This window comes from Phymastichus coffea, unplaced genomic scaffold (assembly GCF_024137745.1).
Source record: "Phymastichus coffea isolate CEN01 unplaced genomic scaffold, Cenicafe_Pcof_1.1 PCOF00049, whole genome shotgun sequence".
Taxonomy (NCBI): Eukaryota; Metazoa; Arthropoda; class Insecta; order Hymenoptera; family Eulophidae; genus Phymastichus; species Phymastichus coffea.
This window is the reverse complement of record NW_026706860.1, coordinates 1,816,136-1,840,702: the sequence shown is the minus strand read 5'-3', so window position 1 is coordinate 1,840,702 and position 24,567 is coordinate 1,816,136. Positions and strand designations below refer to the sequence as shown.

The window sequence follows — 24,567 nt, the reverse complement described above, 5'->3', positions numbered from 1 at the left end:
ATTCCAAAAAATATACAGACGTACACAAAATTATACAGAGCCGAAAAAGTTAAATAAAGTTCTCCAAAAGTTAAAAAATAAATACAAAAAAATGTATCCGTATATTATGACAATCAGCTGTATAAATAAGAAAAAATTAGACAAAGTAAAATAAATGTAGCCGAAAAAACGAACGCAAAATTACAAAAAGAAGCCACAAAATTAACCGAAAAAGTAACCGAAAAAGTAACCAAAAAAGTAACCGAAAAAGTAACCGTAAAAGTAACCGAAAAAGTAACCGAAAAAGTAACCGAAAAGGTAACCGCAAAAGTAACCGAAAAAGTAACCGAAAAAGTAACCGTAAAAGTAACCGAAATAGTAACCGAAAAAGTAACCGAAAAAGTAACCGAAAGTTACTTTAACGGTTACTTTTTCAGTTACTTTTTTGACTATGTTATTATTACTTTTCAGGTCTTGTTTTCGATTACTCTCACGGATACTTTCTGGAATAGTTATTCGTTTATAAAATAGATTACTATTATTGCTTTTTCCGTTTCCTCTCAAGACTGCTTTTATAGTTACTTTTTCTTTTAATGTCATAACATTATTATTGAAAAATTTTATTCAATTCAATAGTATTTGTTTTAGCTAAATAATCATTATTATTTCATAATCTTAAATATATTAAGTTGTACTTACTTTATTTTGCTACAATATAATGCATTAAAAAATTATAATAAAAGACTTTTTAAAAATATTAAAAATTACCGTATGCCAATTAAAACAAAATTTGATAAATATTATAAAAATTCGACTACTTACCTCCATTTTATTCAGCAAAATATGTAACATTAATATTGCCAAAAACCAACAAATTATATTATCGATAATTAAAATCTATCGTGCACCATCTAATTTCTAACCAATGTATATTTTAAGCAAAAATCATTATTACAACTGTTAAGCTTTCACAGTCACTTGAAAATACAAAATACCAATATCACTGACTCTAAATTTGAAAAAATACCTCAATTATTTGCACTATCGCAAAGAAAGCAATGAACTGATTATAACGTCTTTGTCATTTATTATAAATATCATACTTGAATAATTTAGACTAAAATAGTTTAAGCGAGACATTTGATCATTGATAATCAAGGAAGATTTTTGCAAAGTTTCAGATCAAATCAACAAATAATCACTGAAATAGAGCTTTTATACCAAATCCGCGCCCTGGCGGTAACAACGAAATGATGCTTACGTGGCAGCAGCATACAACGATGCCGCGAGCAAGATCGCGCGTTTGTGTTAAAAATGCTTTATTTCAGTGATTATTCAATGAATCGATCTGAAACTTTACAGAAATCTTCCTTGATTATTATTAAATATATGTCTCACTGAAAGTTATTCTAGTCTCCAACTTATTTGCATATATATCATCGTTGAATGTACACTAAAAACATGTCACTCGAAATCGTTTACTTAAAATTAAACAAATAAATAATATTATTTCACAATTATTTTTGTATATGTTTAATGTATTTGCAAAACCATTATACGCATTTGAAAAAAATAATGAATCAATTCTAATAATACTTCAGGAAGCTAGAGCAAGTTATTTAAGAACAAAGATATAAAAATCATATTTAAATTTATCATTTTTGATGTTTCATTTCAATTGTTTTATCCTTGTAAACTTGACACGTTGCTGAATATCAAAAATGTACAAAGATAGCATTTTTTGTTCATAGGGGTTTTCAATGTTGGAAAATACATTATGAACAAGGCATTTTTTGAAAAAATCTAGCTTCTCAATGACAAAAAATAAATATAGATTAATTAATTTGGCATTACTATTATCATTATTATCATATTTCTAATATTATGAAAACGTATTTCAATTCGTTAGCATCGAAATATTATGCCACGCATGAAGGTTGAGCACCGTTTTTGTTTAGCTGTGGCGCTCTCATAGCAGTCCGTCTCACTGCTCCCCGCTGGCCGTCGAGCGCCTATACTTCCAAAGCCGCGCGCTGATTGGCCGATCTTTGACACTAATTATCTAATTACTCGATTGTCAAAAAAAAAATAATAATTGATTCTTAAATAACTTTTGGAGACGAATCCGGCAATACCAATTTCCTTTAATGTTTTTGAATCGCCCTGTGTATATATATATATATATATATATATATATATAATGAAGAGAGTGAACTGTAATTGGTTATGTTATAAACAATCGTGGTGCAATTATAACAATTAGATGAAGGGTCGTGGAACTGATTACGAAAATCCAATGGAGAATGATAGCAATATTGCAGAGAATGCAAGCTATAAAATTTGGGAGTCAGCCGATAACATCGATGCCACAATTGACGACACAACTGATGCCACAATATGTAAGAATAGCTTGAAACAAACGACTTCAGTAAATTCAAGTTTAATAGGTCCGAAAGCTAGAGTAACTATTATTGATGTGAGTAAAAAACGTAAAGATTTGAAGTTTAGGAGATTAGAGCAACTTGAACATTTTAGACTATATAATAGTGGCTATATACAATATATACCCCCTAATAGTATTGCAGATGTAGCTAGAAAAGGTAATATGAATCGTGTTTCATTGCGTGAGAGTATTAAATTAACTGCATCGTTCGATTACCAATTAAAATGTTTTATATGTGAACAAGGCTGTACATATATTTAAGTACAAATAGGGTAATATTTGCCCATCAACAGTGATCACCGTGTCGCCAGAAATATACCAGGGTCATTTGAAAAGTCCGTGAAAAGTCAGAGAGATGGCGCTACTAGTGCGTATCAAGGTTATTTTTAGTTAGTGGCATATCTTGGAAGAGCACACACCAAGTTTCAGCCAGATCGACCAATTACTTTGCTTTTTACATTCGTTTCAATCAAAGACATTGAGTGGTTGTAAAAAAATGGACGAAAAAGAATTTCGTTTATTGATTAAACATTACTTTTTCAAAGGAAAAATGCCTCAAAAGATTAAATAGAAGCTTGATAAACATTATGGTGATTGTGCACCTTCGATTAGAATAGTTTATAAGTGGTTTCCAAATTTCCGGAGTGGCCATATAAACACAAAAAACGCTGAACGTTCTAGACGCCCTGTTCAGGACTTCACTTCAGAAATCATTGATAAAATCCATGATTTGGTGATGGCTGACAGAAGAGTGAAGGTGCGTAAGATTGCTAGTACTGTAGGCATCTCGAGCGATCGGGTACATAATATTTTGCACCGACATTTGGATATGAAAAAGCTATCCGCTAGATGGGTGCCGCGATTGCTCACGATTGACCAAAAACGAGATCGTGTGAAGTATTGCAAGAATGGTTTGCAGCTGTTTCAGCAAAATTCACAAGACTTTAAGCGTCGTTTCATCACTGTAGATACATCACTACACTCCTGAGACCAAAGAACAGTCTAAACAATGGGTTACCACGGGGGAATCTGCTCCGAAAAAGGCGAAGACAATTCCTTCAGCCGGGAAGGTTATAGCGACCGTCTTTTGGGACTCGCAAGGAATATCTTCATCGACTATCTGGAAAAGGGTAAAACCATTACAGGCGAATATTAATCATCGTTATTGGATCGTTTGAAAACCGAGTTGCTAGAGAAACGTCCACGATTGGCCCACAAAAAAGTCTTTTTCCACCACGACAATGCGCCAGCTCACGTCTCAGCAGTTGTGGCCGCAAAACTGATGGAGATAGGATTCCAACTCGTTTCACATCCCCCCTATTTTCCAGACTTGGCTCCGTCGGACTACTATTTGTTCCCTAATATGAAAAAATGGTTGGCGGGGAAAAGATTTTATTCAAACGAGGAGGTGATTGCAGAAACGAATGCCTATTTTGGAGACTTGGACAAAACCTATTATTTGGAATGGATTAACAAACTAGAGCAGCGTTGGATGAAGTGAATAAGCCTAAAAGGAGACTATGTTGAAAAATAAAAAAGATTTATTAAAAAAAATCAAGCAGTTTTTATTTTTGCACGGACTTTTCAAACGACCCTCGTATCCTGAATTATTAAAATGCATATAGTTAATTTTAACGGATGATAGGTCCAATCTACTATCTTATAATCTCTTTATCACTACCTTGATTGCGTTTTCTAATACTCGTTGAGCAGATTCCGGATCATTAGTTTTTATGTACAGTGCAATATCATCACTAAACTACAAATTTTGTAAGTTTAGATCTAAATCTATAAAAATTCCAGCCACATATAATATATATAATACAGATTCACTACACGGTCTTATGGAACTCGAGTAATACAGTATTTGGGATCGCAATTATTTTCAGAATATAGTAGTCGATGTTAAATGAGAAATTTGGAAATTTTAACTGAGCAACCATAGTTGAATAATATTGAAAGTGGGACTTTGCTGTGAACATCATCGAAAGTATTGCTTAAATCTAAAAATACTGCATCTAAAAGAACGTGTTCATTTTTTTAATAACTCTCTCGATGTTTATTTTAAATGTAGTTAGATTATCAGTACCAGACATCTTTTTTCTAAACCGGTTTGGCTCTTAGGCAAAATATTTTGGTTTTCTACCCGCCACCTTAATCTATATGAGATAATGAGTTCAAATATTTTGTATATTCATGAGGTTAGAGCTAGGGGACAAAAAGATCTTTGCCGTTTGGTTTCTTTACAAAATGAATGTATGTGTGTATCTAACTGTCAGAGTAAATATTAGTGTAGTAGTCGTCTAGTATATCGATCAGTATGAGGTGGTTTATAAACGGTAAGTTGTGTCGAATGTCATTGTTTATGCCATCAACGCCTGGTACAGATTTGTCTTCCCTGGAGTTCAAAACCATATTGGATTCTGCGACAGTAAAAGTTTCGTCAAAAAAGGGGGTATTCTCTGAATCTGATATTTCCGTTTGTAAGAACCCACATTGGACATATTTTATGAAGAGTAGTTACGATTTCGGTACTTTTGATAGATATTCGCCTTTGCTCTGCGGGCTAATTTTTATTCATTTATTTAAAAAATTTTTACTTTAATCTTCGTATATTTTAAGTTTATAGTCGGATTAATTGTTTCTGCAAATTTTCGAAAAAATTATTTTTTTGATTTGAACACCTTTTTAGTAACAGCTCTTAATCTTTTATAAGCAATGTTGAAAAATCGAATTGAGAATCTAGAAAATTTGCGTGTTTATTTTGGAGTATTTCAGCTACTTTTCCTAATTAGTGCAGTTTGATTGGATCTTAAACGATCATTGGATATAAACATATTTCTCGGTATCTAAGTTAATATATATCTGGTAGTGATTTGAGCCTCAAGTATCACCAGTAACTTTAACTTTCAGTAGGTGCACGATGTTCATGGTAGAGAAAAACAAGTCGATATTGGACTTGGTGTTATTATTTGTATTAAAATGAGTGTAGCTCTCTGAATCTGTAAAAATAAAACAAATTTGTCGGATTGTTCTTATAAACTTATACCATTATTGTCGCTGTATACACAGTTCCAAGATTCATTATATGAATTAAAATCACTTAACAAGATGCATTTGCTTGTAGTTTTAATATATCTTAATAATTTATTCCATTCATTATAGTTTAGGACAATTTCAGGAAATTTATAACATGTTAAAATTGAAACTGCATCCTTGAGCTAGGTGAGTTCAATTTCACATACTTCTATGTAGAGATTAACATTCGCTATATTTTTTAGCTCATAATAATTATATATATTGCGCATTAAAAAAACTATACTTTCTCAGGAGAGATGGAGTTCCCGTCGATTTTAAAATGCAAGAGTGTAGCCAATGTGTGGCGCCCCGGCCGCCTAACTCGTATTCCCTGGCAGATGACGGCATATTCCAGCCTCACCATCAGCCGTGAAAGCAGACGTCAGTGCCTCGGACGGACGAGAACGAAAACCCTCCGAGTCCAATTCAGTTGAAATAACGCCGGCCTTGCGCTTACACGTATTCGTTCTCTGCTCTTTAGATGTACCGCTCCAATTCCTCCAAAGCTGTGGCGTTTGGAGCCAGTACATTTGTGCGACTGTCTCTATTAAAGCGCACTTCTTTTGCCTCAATCTTCAGTGTCTTCACTCTTCTCCGAAACCTCTTAATCATCGATTCAGTAACTCTCTTGAAGCACGAGGTTTATAGAGGACCTCGAATTTGGATCGAAAGCAGCGGCACTCAGTCTAACCGCTCGCCTATCATCTCTATAAATGTATGTCTCGCGTCGATTTGCTGATTTGTTTTAGTTATGCTTATTTGAATAGGACTTATTGTTTACTACTAAACCTGGCCAAACAAAATTGACACGGACGTGCAGATTTTTACAAGATATCAAGCATTCTATTCCAGATAAAAGAATAATTGCAAAGAGTAGAAGAAAATCGTCCACTTAGGACTTAATGGATTAATGGATTTTCGAATTTTGAGAAATTCATAAATATGAAAATTTTAAAATGCGCTTGTAACATGGTGTTTTGCCGACTAACAATCACCATGGTACTCGGCGTAATATAAGTTACAAGTTACGATAATTAATTTATCAGATTATTGGGCGCCAGGCACTACTACTAATTAGTTAGTTAGTTAATTTATTTACAACTTATATGTTACATTTGGTTTACATTTCTTAAATTTCTATTTGTGTCTCGTATCCAGTTTGTGTAGTTTATTATGTATGTGTTTTGTGTGTATGTGTGTGTGTGTGAGTGCGCGCGTGCGTGTGTGTGTGTATGTGTTGTGTAAATATGTGCCTTTGTAGGTGTGTCTGCAACTCTTGTGTCTCTGTCTTCTGCTCCTGCCTTTTCCTCTTTACTTCTCATTTTTCTTCTGATTAATCTTCTCTTCCTCTTTCTCTCTCCAAAATCTGCCTTTTCCGCTCTTCTGTTTTCTTTTCAGCTTTTCCTTTATTACTTTCTTTTGCCTTTTCACCTTTGCCTTTCCTTTGCTTTTGCTCTCCTTCTTGATAATTATTTCATCTATCTTTCTTCTTGTTAAGGCTTTGACACCTTTTTCTTGTTTCATATTGCTCCCTCTGCCTTTCCTTTCCTCAACCTCACTTATTTTTCCTTAATATCTTATGATTTGCCTTCTAGTTTACCTTTTTCTTGCTTTTCTTCGATTCTTCTTCTTTTCCATTTTACTCCATCCACCAATACCTGCTTCCTCTCGCTTGTGTAGTTGCTTTTACTTGTGTCTTGTGTGTGTGTGTGCATGTGTATGTTTATGTTTGCGTATATGTTTGTGTTTTGTGTGTATGTGTGTGTATGTATGTGTGTGTAGATGTGTCCGCGGGTCTTGCTTCTCTGTCTTCTGTTACCGTCTCTCCTTAGGGTCTTGTAGCTTCGTCTTCTTGCTTTTCTTTTTCTTTCTTCTCTTCATTTCTTCTTCTTTTCCATTTTATCTCCATCATCCACGCTATATTTTCTTTGCTTCCTATTATTATTTTTTCCCATTCTTCCCCTTCCTTTCTGCTTTTTTCACATTTTTCTACCATGTGCTTCCAGTTTTCTTCCTCTTTCATACACATTCTACATTTCTTATTTTCTTCTTTTTCCCAATACCTGCTTCCTCTCGTTTCATTAACTAACCTAAACCTTTCCCTTATTTGCAGGCCTTTTGTTCTTCCCTCTCCTAGAATTTCCTTTAACCTATACCTTTTCATTTCTTCTTTCAGCTCTTTCCACTCGTTTATGTATCTTGATTTTTCTAGTTTTTCTTCTAGTTCTTTTTCATCTTTTTTCTTCAGCTCATCTCTTATTTCTTCCCAAAACTCTTCCCTCATTTCATGTCCCTCTTGCCTCTCTCTGTATATTTTACTTTTTTCCAGCCTTTCCTCTCTCTCCTCCATCTTACCCTTTTTATCTTTTTCATTTCTTTCCCTTTTCTTTAATTCTCCCCATGCTTCTTTTTTTATTGAGCCATCTCTTTCTTCTCTTATTTTGTTTTCATACTTCATTGCTCTTTCTAATGCTGTTTCTTTCATTTCTTGTCTTCCTGTTTCCCATCGTATTAGGTAACTTGGCGTGTTTCTATCTAAACCTCATACCCGCTTTATGTATTTTAGTTGTAGGCTCTCTATTTCCTCATATCTCTTCCATCCCCAGATTTCTGCTCCATACACGCTTTTCGCCAGAGCATCGAACAGGTTCATCCTTAGCTCCCAGTTTTCTCTAAATAGCTTTTCTCCTAGCCCCCATAGTTTTCCGAGTCCCATATTTATTTTCCCTTCTACCTTCTTTATCTGCTTTTTATTTCCGTTATTTCTGCTTATCACATATCCTAAGTAGTTGTACTCTTTCACCATCTCTATCTTCTCACCATCCCATTCGAATTCTTCTTCCTTCCCCCTTCTTCCTCCTCTCCTGCATTTCATCATCTTTGATTTTCCTACATTTAACTCTAATCCCCTTTCTTCCAGGTATCTTTTTAATTTTTTCAGCATTGCTTTCATTCCACTTTCACTCTTTGCCATCATCACTATATCATCTGCGTATCCTAATGTCCATATTTTCTTCCTTCCTATCACTGTCACTCCTTCCTGCACCTGCTTGATCTTCACTTCCACGTCGGCGAAGGCAAGATTAAATAGCGTGGTGCTCAAAGGGCACCCTTGCCTTACGCCTTTGTAAGTCTCAAACTCCCCAATTATTTCTCCTCCAACTTTTACCTTACTCCCTGTTTTCTTGTATATTTCTTCTATTCTTTTCCTAATTTTTCTATTTATCCCTTTCTCTTTCATTGTTTCCCATATTTTCTTCCTCTTTATTTTATCAAAAGCAGCCTTCATGTCTGCAAAGAATACGAACAATTTTCCTCCTTTTTCCCTTATTTCCTTCCCTATTATTGTTTTTAATATAAATATTGCGTCCATTGTTCCTCTTTTCTTTCTAAATCCCATCTGCGTATCACTTAGCGTTTCTTTAGTTTCTAGTTCTCTTTCCAGCTTTTTTCTCAATATTTCCGCATATATTTTATATCCTGTATCGATCAGCGTTATTCCTCTATAGTTTCCTACTTCTTCTTTCCTCCCTTTCTTATATATTGGTACTATTATTCCCATCCTCCATCCTTCTGGATATCCTTCTCCGTTCCATATTCCGTTTAAGCATTTTGTCATATCTTTTATCAAGCCTTCCGTGCCTTCCACCCACGCTTCATTTGCTATACCATCTTCTCCTGTTGCCTTTTTCTTTTTTTTTTTTTCTTATTACCTCTTTTACTTTTCTTTCTTTAATTTCTTCACCTTCCTCTCCTTCGCTGTCTTCGGTTTCTTCCCCTTTAATTTCTTCCTGTTCTTTTTCTCCCAATTGTTCCTTGAAGTGCTTTATCCATTCTTCTTTTCCTATATTTTCGTCTAATCCAATTCTTTTCTTCCTATTGCCATTCACTTTATCCCAGAATTTTCTTCTCGTCTTATCTGTTCTTATTTCTTCTGCCACTCTTTTCCCTTCATCTTCTTTTGCTTTTCTTATTTCCTCCCTGTATTCTCTCTTTACTTCTAGGTATTTGCCTCTGTCTCCTTCCCCTTTTCTTACCTTACTTAACTCTGCCATCACCCTGTCCCTTTTTGCCTTACATTCTTTTCTCCACCAGCCTTTTTTTGATCCTTTTTTTTTCCTTATCTTCTTTTTTACAACTGCGTTCTTCACTCTATTTTTTATATCTTTCCATTTATCTGTTCCCTCTATTGCGTCTATCCATCTCTGATACTCCCATATACCTTCTTCACTCCAGTCGTCTATCATTCTTTCTTCCTCTTCTTTTCTTTCTTCCGCTATTTTGTCTCCCAGTTCCACCGCTATTGGTAAGTGGTCCGACTTTACCCTCTCCTTTATTTAAACCTTTTTTATCGCCTCATCATCTTCCTCGTTACCTACTACATAGTCTATCGTTGACATTCCTCTCGCTCCTATATATGTTATTTCTCCCTCTTCATCTCCTTCTTTTCTCCCATTCGTTATCACTAAGCCCATTTCTCCTAGCCATTTTATCATTTCTTCTCCCTCTGCGTTTAACACTTTATCCTTGGCCTTAATTTCTTCTAGGTTTTCTTCTGTCTCCCATTCCCTTCCTTCGTTTCCTGTTCTTGCGTTGAAGTCTCCTCCTATAATTATTGTTTTTCCTCTATTCTCCTCTATCTCTTCACTTAGGTATTCATAGTTTTCCTTCTTCTCATGTTGCATATACACCGATGCTATCATGTATTCCCTCCCTCCGATCTTTATTTCTCCTACTATTACCTCACTTGTCCTTTCTTTCTTCCATTCTACCTTATTCATCCCTTTCCTCTCTCTTACCGCCATTATTCATCCCCCTATTTCTCTCCCCCTTCTTCCTTCTCTTCTTGAGTCCCTCCACTCTATGCTGTACCCTTTCAGTTGTTTCTCCACAACAGTTCTTGCCCCTTGCCTCTTCACCCAGGTTTCCGTTAGCCCTATTATATCGAATTGCCTTACATATTCCCAGTCGTCTTCCTCCATGCTCCTCACCCCTGCCACGTTCCAGACTAGAATTTTTACTGCCTTTCTCCCCTCTCTCTCCCTTCTCTTCTCTCTCACTCTTTTATCCCTATTGTTTTCGAAACCCTTCCATCCCGTTTCCTACCATTTTTCCCTCTCTCTCGCTCCACCACCATTCTTCTTCCTCTGATTTCACCCCGTTATGCCACATCTTTACCTCTTTACCGTTACTTCTTATTTCTTTCGCTTTCCTTCTTACTTACTCTCTTATCCTTCTCTGCTTCCACGTCCAGTCCTGGTCTATGTATATCTTTTTCTGTGCCAGATTCTTTTTCTTCTTCATAATTCCTTCTTTTTGTTCCCATGACGCGCATCTAATTTGCCACATGTTTTTTCTTCTTTCTCTCCGATCATCTCTCTCCGCTGTTCCTCCTATTCTTCTCAGATTCACTATCTCTCCTTTCATTTCTAGTACCTCCCTTAACCACACCTCTGCCTCTCCCTTCTTTTCCCATCTCAACTCACCCTCTAAGTCTGTTACTATTATATTGTTTATCCTACTTTCTCTATCCATTTTTTCTCTCATATGCTCTAATTATTCCTTATTGCCTACTTCTGTTCCTCTTTGCTTCTTGTTTCCTCCTTCTATGCTTTCTTTTAGTTTCACGCACTCCTCTTTCAACTAGTCCATCCTCTCTCCCCATTTTTCCTGCAGTTTCTAACTTCTTTCTTTCTTCTCTCTCTCTCTTGTTCTTTCCTAACTTTTCCTATTTCCTTCTCCCACCTTTCTTCTCTTCTTTTCCCCTCTACCTCTATTCTTTTCATTTTTCCCATTATTACTTTAAACATTTCTGTCCATTCTTTCCTTTCCTCCTCCCATACCTCTCTTAATTCCCTTATGTCTGTCCGTATCTTTTCCATTATTTCTTCTGCACCACTACTTTTTTCCACTTCTCTTAACGTGTTGTACAATCATTCTCCCCCCTCCCCATCCATCTCGCTTCCCTCGCTCTCACTCTTGCATCTCTTTGCCTCTCTCTTTTCTCCTCTATTATTCTCCCTCAGCCCCTCCCCGCTCTCTCTCCCCCTCACCACCTTTACTCTTTTCTTCTTTTCCTCCTCTGGGCCTTTCTTATCCAACCTTCCGCCTTTATCTCTTAATTTTTCTGTTGTCACAAATCTTTCTATCCTATCCCGTACGCCTTAATTCGTCTCTCTATAACTACCCGTGATCCCATCTTTATTCCCTGTCTTACCTTTTCTGTCTCTGCCTTTACTTCTTACCGCCCCTCCTCTCTGCCTGCCTTTCCCGCTTTCTGATTTTCTCTCTTAACCTCAACTTTTATTTTTTTCTTTATTCCTTTCCATCTGCTTTTTCCTTCTCTTCTCCAGGCTTCTTTCTCTCTCTTCTCCACTCCTCCTCCACCTCCACGCTCTTTTCACCTCTATTTCTCTCCTCAAACACTTTTCTTCTTTGACTTTATCACCAAAACTTGCGCTCACATCCAAGACACGTCCACACTCCCCTCGAGTGAAATCTAACCTCCTACTACTAATTAATTAGACATAAATAATTTTTCAGGGGAGTGCCGTCCTGAATAATAATGATTGGTGTTAAGAATTTTAACTAACACTGCAAGTAATTTTATATAGAGCAGTCTAATATTTTGGCAGACAAATCCCTTTGAACTACGAAGCTGATAAAATATTATTCGCGAATGAATAGGTGTATAGATTGGTTTATCCGCGATACATATCCGCGGCTAAGCTCAATTTGATGCTAGGTCGTAGCTTACCTTGATAGCAAACAGTCGGAGAAGGTCCAGCTTAAAATATTTACTAGCTCCCTTTGTTCTCTGTGGGATTTGAATAATATCTAAGGTTGGGTAGACAGAGGAAGCAGGTTATTGGAATAAGTAAACTAATTGGAGTGGTATAAAATTGAGCCGATTTATTAAATAACAATCTATGTAATTGTCTTGTGTAAAATTAATAACAATCGGAATAACCGTTAGGTTAGGCACTTATAACTTAAGACTAATAACAAAATGAAAAATTTAAACTTTGAAATTAGGCACATGTACAATGAGTTTCGAACGCTAACGCGCTATTACGTACTCTTCTTTGCACTATTTACCTAACTCTTAATTTCGCTAATGTGCAATGCAGTGAAATGAATAGACGTGAAATTACTGGTTAACAATAAGTCGTGCAGTACTAACTTTTAGACTGGAGTAGATTTGATATCTTTATTCAATCTATATTGTCTATCGTTAAATTAGTGGCTTCCATATTTAGCAACGTGATTTTGTACAATTAGAAATCAGACACGGTGAGCACGAGCGAGCTATGGTGCTTCTAAATAAATGCACTTCGATTCTAAGAAAATCACGGGAAAAATCTGCAAAGCGGTTCAAGGACACAGAACTATACGTCTGTATCAGTCAAAACTCATCGGCAAACTCCGGCTAATTCTTCCCCTCCTTCTTTCTCCTAGTCGTAACTTTTCGTAGTCGCAATATAATTTCGATTTCGATGATTTTTGGTGTTTAATGTTATCTCTCTCTCTATCGTATCAATCTGTATACAGGCTTGTCTCTGTCTATTAGGAAAGTTGAGTGTTATGCGCCGTCCTTTTCTATCTATTAAGCTATCTTTTTCTATTTAACGTAGGCATAGATATAAGTGGTCGTGGCTAATGCAGCATATGAATATGAATATCAAGCAGCATTTTAATTGCTATTACACACATGATATATTAGATAGATTTAACAATTATTTTTGATAGATAATTGTGAGAAGATAATTTCAATATTTTGACGTACACTTTTGCGGCAAATATTAATACACTTTTACGTATTTTTGCTATCAGAAATATTCAGTATTAATTGAGTACGCAGACCGAATCATAAAAGCTGCCCTATATTTGTATAGGCAAAAATCAAGAAAATATTTTACCTACGTTGGTAACATAAAGAAAATTTACTATACATTCACGCAAAATTAAGCAATTAATTACGCAAAAATAAAATACATATTAAATGTATTTTTCGAATGCTTTTCTTGAGTTAATCGACGTGTCTGAGTTGATTGCTCCGTAATTCCTTATTTTCTTTCTTGCAATATATGTTTACGGCAGCGTTGGTTAATTTCTTCTTCTTGATGTGAACAGCCTTTATTGGTATGACGACTTTCGGAGGAGGTTTTGGAATAATAGCATGTTATAATAATTATTTATTAATAGTACCGCTGGTGCTCATCGCGTAACAGCACATGAAAAAAAATAAATAAATGAATTGATAATTGTAAATTATTTTACAATTCACTGCGCTAGTGCAATTCGGAGTACAGAGAGCTGTCGCTGGCCTTTCCTGGACCACCTTGCAGTAATTCATCGACTGTTATTATTATATATCACACAACCCATTACACGCTATCTTGACGGAAAAAAAGATATTTAGGCAAATTCAACGGCATTTTAAAGGGAAAGATTTGTACTTTAAGATGCTTTAAATAGTTTTCTGTGATAAAATTTATTTACGATGCTATATAACCTTAAATATGTCACAAAACAGTGCTTTTGACACTTTTTAGGTTAGGATATCTCAAAAACCTGAACAATTCTGAGGCCAGATTTGAATTCAGTGCACCAAAATCCTTCAGAAATACAATAGCCGGCTTGTGATACAGTAAATGACCTATTATTTGTATACCTGTGTATTATACACATGAACTATTGTGCACCGGAAATATTACACAGTATATCTACATATCAATCGCTCTTGAGGCCTCTCAGCGCAACCAGCAGCCTCACCCTGACGTAAGGCAATGCAGAGTCGGAGTGCAGGATGTGTTTAAAGATGTACAGACTGGATGGAAGCCTCATCCCTACAGGGTGAGGCTTTCCGTGCATACGACAGATATTATGCGGAGGTACGCTCATGCGCAGACCTCGATGAGTGGCCCGAGATAGTACTAAGATGCCGCCTATACGGACCTTCAATGAGGCACGTCGATGCATCGATGTGGTTCTCGGGGGCCGCTTGGAAATCCCATCGAAGACTCCATGAGTGGTACCAGGGCGCCGACGACTCTATCCGCCAATAGTACGACACCGCACGTGTCAGTGACAGTGGAACCCACATCAGAGATGATCGCAAGGACCACTATCGACGTTCACCTTGTAATAGGCACGACGCCGAAAGAAAAACCTCTATGTGGACATAGCTAATTGGTCGTGACAATCTCTCGTTCATCCCTCGGAAACGTGATTTCTCAAGAGGCAATCTATTTCGTAACCAATGGGAGAGCTGCAACGTCTGCTACTATCTGGGCGTGACGCGAGCTGACCGATGCCCCCGCGTTATGGAAGACCACGATCTCGTCAACTGTCACCTTGACTGGGAGGTGCGCGAGAGATCCGAGAGTGAACAATGAGGCTCATGCGCGAGAGCATCTCAGAGGGCTTCTCATGCCTATGCTATGAAATCTAGCTACCTAAGGACAATTATTATAAATAGAATAATAGAGCCAGATAGAGGATTCGAAATTACTTTCAATCTTATGGCAGAATACTAAAGTGGTCACCCTATCTCGAACCATCACTCTAGATTGGAAGAAGATGAGACAGGAAGGTGGATGTAAAGAGCTCGTTAAGGACAACCGTTAGTTCTAACCATCACCGGTAACAAGGGGAGCGACACCTCTTGTGTGTCGCAGAGACAATCGTGGACCGTTTAGAAAAATTCAATTGTGGATAAACCTTTGAGGAGAGATCACTTACGATAAAATTGTTTTCGTCACTGGCGACACGAAAATAGACGCCACAATTAGCAAAAGCCAGCAGAAACCATCAGGCCATCCGCCCTTATCAGAAATTATTCTGGCTATCCACGAAGCTACAATCGCCAGATTAATCGGCCTAACCTACGTTTTCATCCATATTGAAGCTGGTCAGCAACGAAACTCCAGGCTATTGTGTATTTTTTACTTCACAAAGCTCTCATTGAACTGCAACCTTTGTTCTTTAATCAGTACGATAACTTAATTACCCTTCTGATTCCTGGTACGATAACTTAATTACCCTCCTGATTCCCTCGTTGAACCGGTATACAAAGATAGCGAAAAATCTTGGCGCGTTTGCGGACATTTTCGCGTTTTCTTTTGCAAATCAGTCTTCCCGCAGTGACATTGCTCGCTTTTAACAGAGTATTGTCGAGAAGATCAACCTGCAACAGGAAACGAGGCTTCGACAAATTATTTAAGTCACTTGTTAGAAATATTAGCTGCAATCATACCTCGTTATAATATATATTATATGCGTATATATTAATTTAAAAAAAAAATTGAAAATTATAAAATTTTTATTATAAAACCATAATAAGTATATTCTTCATCCAAAAACGCACATTCATTCAGTTATCATAGTATTTGTAACGTCCATGGTATTTAAAATACAGAAAACTTTCAAAAAATTAAGATTTTTTTACAAAAAGATAGGTATTTATAATAACAAAAAGTTAAATAAAACTCGAACTTTCATTTGAAGCTTTTATAATCCCCTTTCAAAAAGCAATAAGTTTTGTAACGGGGTGGCTATCTAGTAAAAATGAGAAATTTATTTAAGTACAAACTCCCACGATGCAGAGCTAACCGCCGCTCCGTTAAACACGAATATTATACGTATATTATATGTTATACGTGTATTCGCCTTTACGTCTGATGATTTCGTTTGAGTGTCTTATTTCCAACCGAGTTGAACTCACCTTAAGTCACTTGACTTGTGACACTCGATCTAGCTTAGGTGTGACTGACTTAATGCCTAATCCGCCTAATCCCCTAGATGAAATCGGATTAAGACTTAAGCCTTTACAGATCTAATAAGCTAATAGGAAACGAAATGACGTAAACGGCAAATAAAATTAACAAAGTTTAATCAATAAAAACTACAGTCTTTTACGGCCCGAAAGACTAACGCACGCGATAGGTTTTACAATTATAAATTATAATTTGGCGAGAGAGAGAGAGAGAATTTGAAAATTGCCGCGAAAACTAACGCTCGGCGCGAATACAAAAAATTTAAGATCGCGATTGACAAAATACTTTCGAAAGTATTTTGTCGCGCAACAATAAGGGGAGGTGCACCTACCCTGCTGTGCAATTACGGTGATCAGCCGTAATTATTGTTAAAGAAAATCAACGGTCGATGCTCCTCTAATTGATCAGCTGCGCTGCCTCGCTCTCCAATCTGTTGCTATTTGCTGGTGCTATAATGCTGCTGCTTACTGCCGCTATAATGCTGTTACACTGACGTACGTATATAATAGTCCCAGAAAACTTTATAAGAAACGGTGAAACACAATGCAAAACAAGTTGGTGGTATTCTCACAAAAGCAGCTGAGGCTTAACTGCCTATTTTCAAATTCTCGCGCGCCCTCTCTCTCTTTCTCTCTCTCTCTCTCTCTCTCTCTCCCTCTCTCTCTCTCTTTCTCTAATCGTGCGAACTAACACGCGAGTAAAAGAATCGCGAACGGATCGATTAATTGAATCGACTACCGATGCAGTTTTTTAAAGTATGATTATTTTCAACTGCCATATAAGTGATCATAGTTCTAAGAAATTGTTTTTTTTAATTTCACACTTACACAGCACAACCATACTTATAGTATACATTACTTTTTACAGTACAAGGGCATCATCAAAGCTTTCCAATGAGTGGTATAAATTTTTTTATGCGTATAGAACCTTAAATAAATAACTTTGAAAATTTGAAAATTTTTATTTTGGGTGAGCTTAAAACTTTTAAGCGGTAATGTAAATTTTTTTGCAAGCTGAATAAGATGAATATTGCATGCAGATAAAACCAACTATAATAAATTCATTCTAAACAATAACTCCAAATAATGAAGTTATAGAGAGTTAAATTATAAAGAGTTGACTGTTTACAAATTAATTAAAATAATTATTCAAATATTTCAAGAAAAAGCTCCTTTGATTAATTATAATAGTTTATAACAAATAATTCAGTAATTTACCATGACATATCTCCCGAGCTAGTAACAATCTGATTGTCGTCAAGAAATCGACAACATGAAAGATAACCGGTATGTCCTGGAAGCTCTCTGCTAACTCGAACATTTCCTTCTCTTGTTTTGAGACTATATATTGAACAAATATTGTCTAGTCCACCACAGGCAACATAGCTTCCAGATGGTGCATATGCGCAAGTCATTACCCAAGATGAACGTAGTGGTATAGCATGGACTTTGTTAGTAGTATAACTATCCCATACAATTAATTTACCATCTTGTGATGCGGAGACCAAGTTCCTACAATTTAAAAGTTCAAATTTAATATTCAAATATACAGTTATAACTTTTACTGTCTAAAATATTTTGGGTTCATGCAATTCAATTAATCCGAGCATTTTATAATTAAAATTTTGATTATTCTTTTTATTTTTTTTTCATACATATTATGTAGAGTTCAATTTTGACCTCACTTTTAAAATGTGATCGTTGTCAAAATAAGATTTCTTACGCGTAATTTCTCTTTTGTGGAATGCACAAAAATGTTAAATTTTGATAAGATAGGAAAAAAAAAATTTTCTTTAGAAATTAGAAACACAAAAGAACTTTATTTGTTTAAAGTTTTAGGTTTCAAAATTTTCAGCTTTTATTCATTATTATCTTTATTGAGATATATTCATATAAGAGGTAAATTTATGTCAAAAAGGTGCAAAGTACAGTGGTGCAATGCACAGTATAGAATGCGACTTGTACTGACTTGCTGAATTGTAACTCAGCAGATCAGCAAATGTATATAAAAAACTGAGCGAGAAACGGCACCCTGGTACTGTACTGCAGATTATCATATTGTTAGGACGATGTATTAATTTTAACTATAATATATTATTATAAATGCGTAGATTCACACTTATGCGGACTGTATAAAAATGGATTCAAGGTATGATGCTTAAACGCATCCCTCACCCTAGGATGAAAAATGCTGGTGATATTTTATATATATAAATATTACCAGAGTAAGTACATAAGTTACATTGTTAGCAATATACATACATACATCACAAAATATTGTAACTTATCAGAGATAACATCGCACAGGTATATATTACCTCTATCTATATTAAATCTATATCTACCTCTATCTATATATATAAAATTATATATCTACTTATATATAAAGAAAAAAAAAACAAAAAAAAAAAAAAAAGAAAAGAAGGAAAAAAACTTCAAAACGAAGGAAAATAATATTTAAAAAATCAACAATTGTACCGCTTGTCTAAGCTTGGCAGTGAAAACTACCATGTTAAGCAGTAAAAATGTTAACTAAATATTGTACTATTCTACTACTATCTTCTTCACCAAACTCTGATTAGCATCTGTCTTACTGTATTGTAGTAATCCATGCTAGTTTTCTTTTCTTTTGTATATATTATCTTTTCCACCTTGTTTTGATGGGCCGGACAAGTAAGTTCAACCGTACATGTTACCCTATAGTGTGGGAACATACTTTGATATTATAATATTAGTGCAATTGCAAGTGGATATGAACAGCACATCATCTACAACTATTAAGTCTTTATGTTTTGGTTGAAATTTTAGCGAGTAAACTGAGTTAGTAAAAGTTTGCGTTCCTTGAGTTCCTCTATCGAAATAGAGAAGAGCTTTGTTGCTTCCCGATAGTTGATATCCTCGTAGGTCATCCTGATATAGTTTGCAGACTGTAATGATTTTCCAGGGGTTGACAATGCCTTTTGCATTAAAATCGTATTAGTGTTTTCAACAGATATGTTATCAATAGTGTCAAAAACAGTTTCGATGGGATATTTTGTCTTATAATTGGATTCTTCAGATTCTCATTTTAAAGTAGTGGCTTTCATAAATTGTACATATTTAATACTTTTAGTGCGGAGTTTTATGTCTAATTTTCGATAAATTTTCACAGTATCTGTTAAGTCAGTCCGTGATTCCAAAAACGTGTTAGTTAAGTCTGTTATAACTTTTAATAGTTTAACACTTTTTTGTTGCGTTTAAGTATACTTATACGAAGTTAATCTATTATGGGTTCTGTTGTATAAGTTGCCAAAACCATGGGCACATAAATATGTTCTAATATCCAGTAAAATCTTGTTAAGGTGATTTGTATCCTTATGGACATCCAAAGTAAGATATAAAAAATCTTTGAACATGGTCATTAATGACGGATTGATTCAATGATAAATTTTGTAATAATGGAAAGAAGGGAAATAGTGAGAGATGGAAATTCACTTAATTTTAATTATATTTAGCAACGTTTCGTCAGCACATTTGCTGACCTCTTCAGGCTTTATTAACAGAAAAACAACAAATTATTAACAATGAAGTGGCAAATGTAATTTTAAAGACAAATTATACGAGGGTCGTTTAAAAAGTCCGTGCAAAGTCAGAGAGATGGCGCTACTAGTGCGTATCAAGGTTATTTTCAGTTAATGGCATATCTTGAAAGAGCACACGCCAAGTTTCAGCCAGATCGGCCAATTACTTTGCGTTTTACATTCGTTTCAATCAAAGAAATCGAGTAGTTGTAAAAAAATGGACGAAAAAGAATTTCGTGTATTGATTAAATATTACTTTTTCAAAGGCAAAACGCCTCAGGAGATTAAACAGAAGCTTGATAAACATTATGGTGATTGTGCACCTTCGATTAGAATGGTTTATAAGTGGTTTCAAAATTTTCGGTCTGGCTATATGAGCACAAAAGACGCTGAACGTTCTGGACGTCCTGTTGAGGTTACCACTTCAGAAATCATTGATAAAATCCATGATATGGTGATGGCTGACAGAAGAGTGAAGGTGCGTGAGATTGCTAGTACTGTGGACATCTCGAGCGAACGGGTACATAATATTTTGCACCAACATTTGGACATGAAAAAGCTATCCGCTAGATGGGTGCCGCAATTGCTCACGATTGATCAAAAACGAGATCGTGTGAAGTGTTGCAAGAATGGTTTGCAGCTGTTCCAGCAAAATCTGCAAGACTTTAAGCGTCGTTTCATCACTGTAGATGAAACATGGATACATCACTACACTCCTCAGACCAAAGAATAGTCTAAACAATGGGTTCCCAAGGGGAAATCTGCTCCGAAAAAGGCGAAGACAATTCCTTCGGCCGGGAAGGTTACGGCGACTGTCTTTTGAGATTCAACGACTATCTGGAAAAGGGTAAAACCATTACAGGCGAATATTATTCATCGTTATTGGATCGTTTGAAAACCGAGTTGCTAGAGAAACGTCCACGTTGACCCACAAAAAAGTCCTCTTCCACTACGACAATGCGCCAGCTTACGCCTCAGCAGTTATGGCCGCAAAACTGATGGAGATAGGGTTTCAACTCGTTTCACATCTTCCCTATTCTCCAGACTTGGCTCCGTCGGACTACTATTTGTTCCCTAATATGAAAAAATGGCTGGCGGGGAAAAGATTTTATTCAAACGAGGAGGTGATTGCAGAAACGAATGCCTATTTTACAGACTTGGACAAATCCTATTATTTGGAAGGGATTAACAAACTAGAGCAGCGTTGGATGAAATGTATAAGCCTAAAAGGAGACTATGTTGAAAAATAAAAAAGATTTATTAAACAAAATCAAGCAGTTTTTATTTTTGCACGGACTTGTCAAACGACCCTCGTATGTATATGTGTGTACCTGATTTCTCTCATAGTCAAATTATTATAGGCTGAAACGAACAGCTCCTAGCCGTTACAATACAGTAAGAAATCAAGTATTTCAACACATATATATATATATGTATATATATATATTCTTCATTTATCATCCTATGTAGACAGCTGAACATTGTTTGCAGTTAAAACTGTAGATATAGGAATAAATGGTTATTTATTTAAGTAGTTTACTCCTATTAGTAATAAGTCAATTAGTTAATAATAAAACGATTGTTTATTAAGAATACAATTGACAGACTGACTATAAAATGTTTTTTTATTAAACGAAATGAATGTTCGTTGCTATGCTCACACTTTTGTTTCTCAACCACGTTCGAATGTTGCTTCGAATGCTCGGTGCGCTCGCCACACTACCCCCCTTGGCAGAGAATTTGGGTACAAATTTAAAATGTCTCGAAATTTGACTCTTCTGCCAAATCGTGTAGTGCGTTCGGGAACTTGCGTGGGTTCTGTAGGCACAACATCAGGAACAGGAACTGGTATTGGTTCTGTAGGTACAGAATAAGGAATAGAAACAGGAACAGGAATTGGTTCTGTAGGTACAGCATCAGGAACAGAAACAGGAACAGGTGTGACATCATCTTGCAAAATGAATGCAGGTTTCACTCGGTGAATAGAGACTTTGGTAGACTTGTTACAGATCTTGAGTGTGATCGTTTTTGCGTTTCGATCCGTGACTTCGTATGGGCCAGTGTATGGTGGTTGGAGTGCCTTTAGAAAAGGTCCTTGTTTTAAAAAGGCATGACTGCATTTGGAGAGCTTCTTGAAAATGAAAACGCCAGGTTGACAATGTCTTGATGCTGGAGTTGGGCGTAAGCGTGACATGAACTCTCGTAAGCTTGAGAAGAAGCTGCTTGGATCGCCGAAATTCTTGTTTTCAAGGTTTGAAGAAAGCAGTTCAAAAGGTAAACGAAGAGTTTCTCCATAGACCATCTCTGCTGAAGTAGCCTTGATATCTTCTTTAAAAGCAGAACGAATACCAAAAAGTACCAGAGGCAAAGCTTGAACCCAATCGATGTCAGAATGAGCCATGATTGCAGCTTTTAAATGGCGGTGTAAGCGTTCGATCAAACCATTCGAAGCAGGATGCTAACTTGTAGTGAAGTTGTGTCGGATTCCGAAGAGTTTGATAAAGTTCTTGAAGAGGTGTGAAATAAATTGAGGATCACGATCTGAGGATAAAGTTTCTGGAAAGCCAAAACGAGATATCCAGCAATCTAAAAGTGCTTGAGTCACAGTGTCTGCGGTTATGTTCTCTAAAAGATAAAATCGAGTAAAACGATCGATGACAGTCAAGCAATATCGAAAAGCACGTGCAGGTGGAAGTGGACCAATCAAATCGATGTGGATGTGTGAAAATCTCTTCGTTGGAGTCTCGAAATTTCCAAGTGGAGCGTGAACATGGCGAGTAATTTTTGATCGTTGACAATCACTGCAAGTACGAGCCCAATTTCGGCAATCCTTATTCATGGAAGGCCAAACAGATCGATCGCTGATTAATTTGAGTGAAGTGTTTGCGCCGGGATGACTCAAAGTGTGCAGTTGGTTGAACATGTCACGGCGAAAAGGCTGTGTGATGAAAGGCTGAGGTTTTCCTGTCGATGTATCACAAAACATCGTAAGTGAGGTACCAGGAATCGGCACACGCTCAATGCTGAGAGAAGAGTTTTTTTAGTAATTCTCCTGAGTTCTTCGTCTTTTTCTTGAGATTTAACCAGCAACTCGAAATCAAATGGTGCAAAAACGGCTTCGATCGGGGAAAGAGTATCGGCAACGACATTATCGGTACCTTTGATATGTTGTATATCCGTTGAAAATTTTGCGATGAACGAAAGTTGATTGAGTTGAATTGGCGGGAGCTTTTCACGTTTTCGCTGTAAGGCGTAAATTAATGGTTTGTGGTCTGTGAAGATCGTGAATTGGTACCCTTGCAGAAGATGGCGAAAGTGTTGGATCGCAGCGTAGATAGCCAGAAGTTCACGATAATAAGCAGGCCAAGAACTTCTTTTGTTGACATTTTCTTAGAGAAGAAAGCGAGAGGCTGCCACACGTCACCAACAAGCTGCTGTAAACAAGCTCCAACAGAGTGATTCGAGGCATCTGTAAATAAACCAAGACCAATGCGAGGGTGAACAAGAAGTGAAGCAGATGAATTGCAGTTATTGCAGGTTATGAAAGCTTCTTCAAGTTCAGGTGTCTATGTGATCGGTTGAGCGCGTTTCAATAATGGATTACTGATTGCACCGTGCAGAGGAGCTTCATATTCAGAGGCATGAGGTATGAATCTGCGGTAGAAATTCAGCATTCCCAGGAAACGGCGAAGACCTTGACCTGTTTTTGGTAAAGGGTAATCTTGAATCACCTTTACTCGTTCTTCTGGGGCTCGAATGCCAGCAGTAGAAATGGTGTAACCAATGAAAGGAACCTCGGGAACTCCAAAGATGCACTTCTGTGAATTGATAACGAGGCCGTACTTTGCAAGACGTTCGAAAATAATTCGAAGATGACGCTCATGTTCTTCTTTAGAACGAGAGAAAACCAGAATGTCGCCCATATAGGTGAAACAAAAATCCAAACCACGCAAAACTTCGTCCATAAACCTTTGAAAAGTTTGGCCAGCATTTCGAAGTCCAAACGTCATGAATGGAAATTCAAAAAGACCAAATGGTGTGATGATGGCAGTTTTACCGATATCTTCTTCAGCAACTGGAATTTGTTGATAAGCTTTTACAAGATCGATCTTAGAAAAGATGATGCAACCATCGATAAAATAAGTGGCATCGTGGATATGACGAACCGGATAACGACGATCTGGAATCGTTCGAGCGTTTAGCTTTCGAAAGTCACCACAGGGACGCCAAGATGAGTCACTTTTTGGTGCTAAATGCAGTGGAGAAGACCAAGAACTTTTGGAAGGACGAGTTGTGCCAGCTAATAACATGTAGTCAAACTCTTTGCGAGCGATTTTTAATTTTTCAGGACATAATCGGGGAACTTTACTTGTAACCGGTGGTCCAGGAGAAGTACGAATGTGATGGACCGTTTCGTGTTTGATGTTTCGAGGTAAGCCCGGAGGACGAGTGATTTCAGAAAATTCAGACACAAGAGTGGCGTATGGTGAAGAATCTTGAACCACTTTGATACTGCTCTGCGAAAAAGACTGAGATAAACCTTGTACTCGAAGACCAGTGGTTACGTCGATGATACGTTTTGTATGACAGTCCGGTAAAAGGTGATAATGAGCGAGAAAATCAGACCCAATTATCGGTAGATCGACGTCAGCGACGATGAATCTCCATGGAAAATTACGATGAAGTCCTAGGTTAAGATTTAAGGTTAGAAAACCATACATTTTTATTTT

General features: G+C 36.5%; 1 protein-coding gene across 1 annotated transcript in view; it reads right to left on the bottom strand.

Annotated features, from left to right (window-relative positions):
- The window catches only part of LOC131665279 (guanine nucleotide-binding protein G(I)/G(S)/G(T) subunit beta-1), a 265,346-nt gene that overhangs the window by 90,378 nt on the left and 150,401 nt on the right, over positions 1–24,567 (bottom strand). Inside the window, exon 4 of the mRNA XM_058937065.1 lies at positions 17,496–17,789. Within this exon, the coding sequence (XP_058793048.1) occupies positions 17,496–17,789 (294 nt within the window). The remainder of the gene's footprint in view (positions 1–17,495; positions 17,790–24,567) is intronic.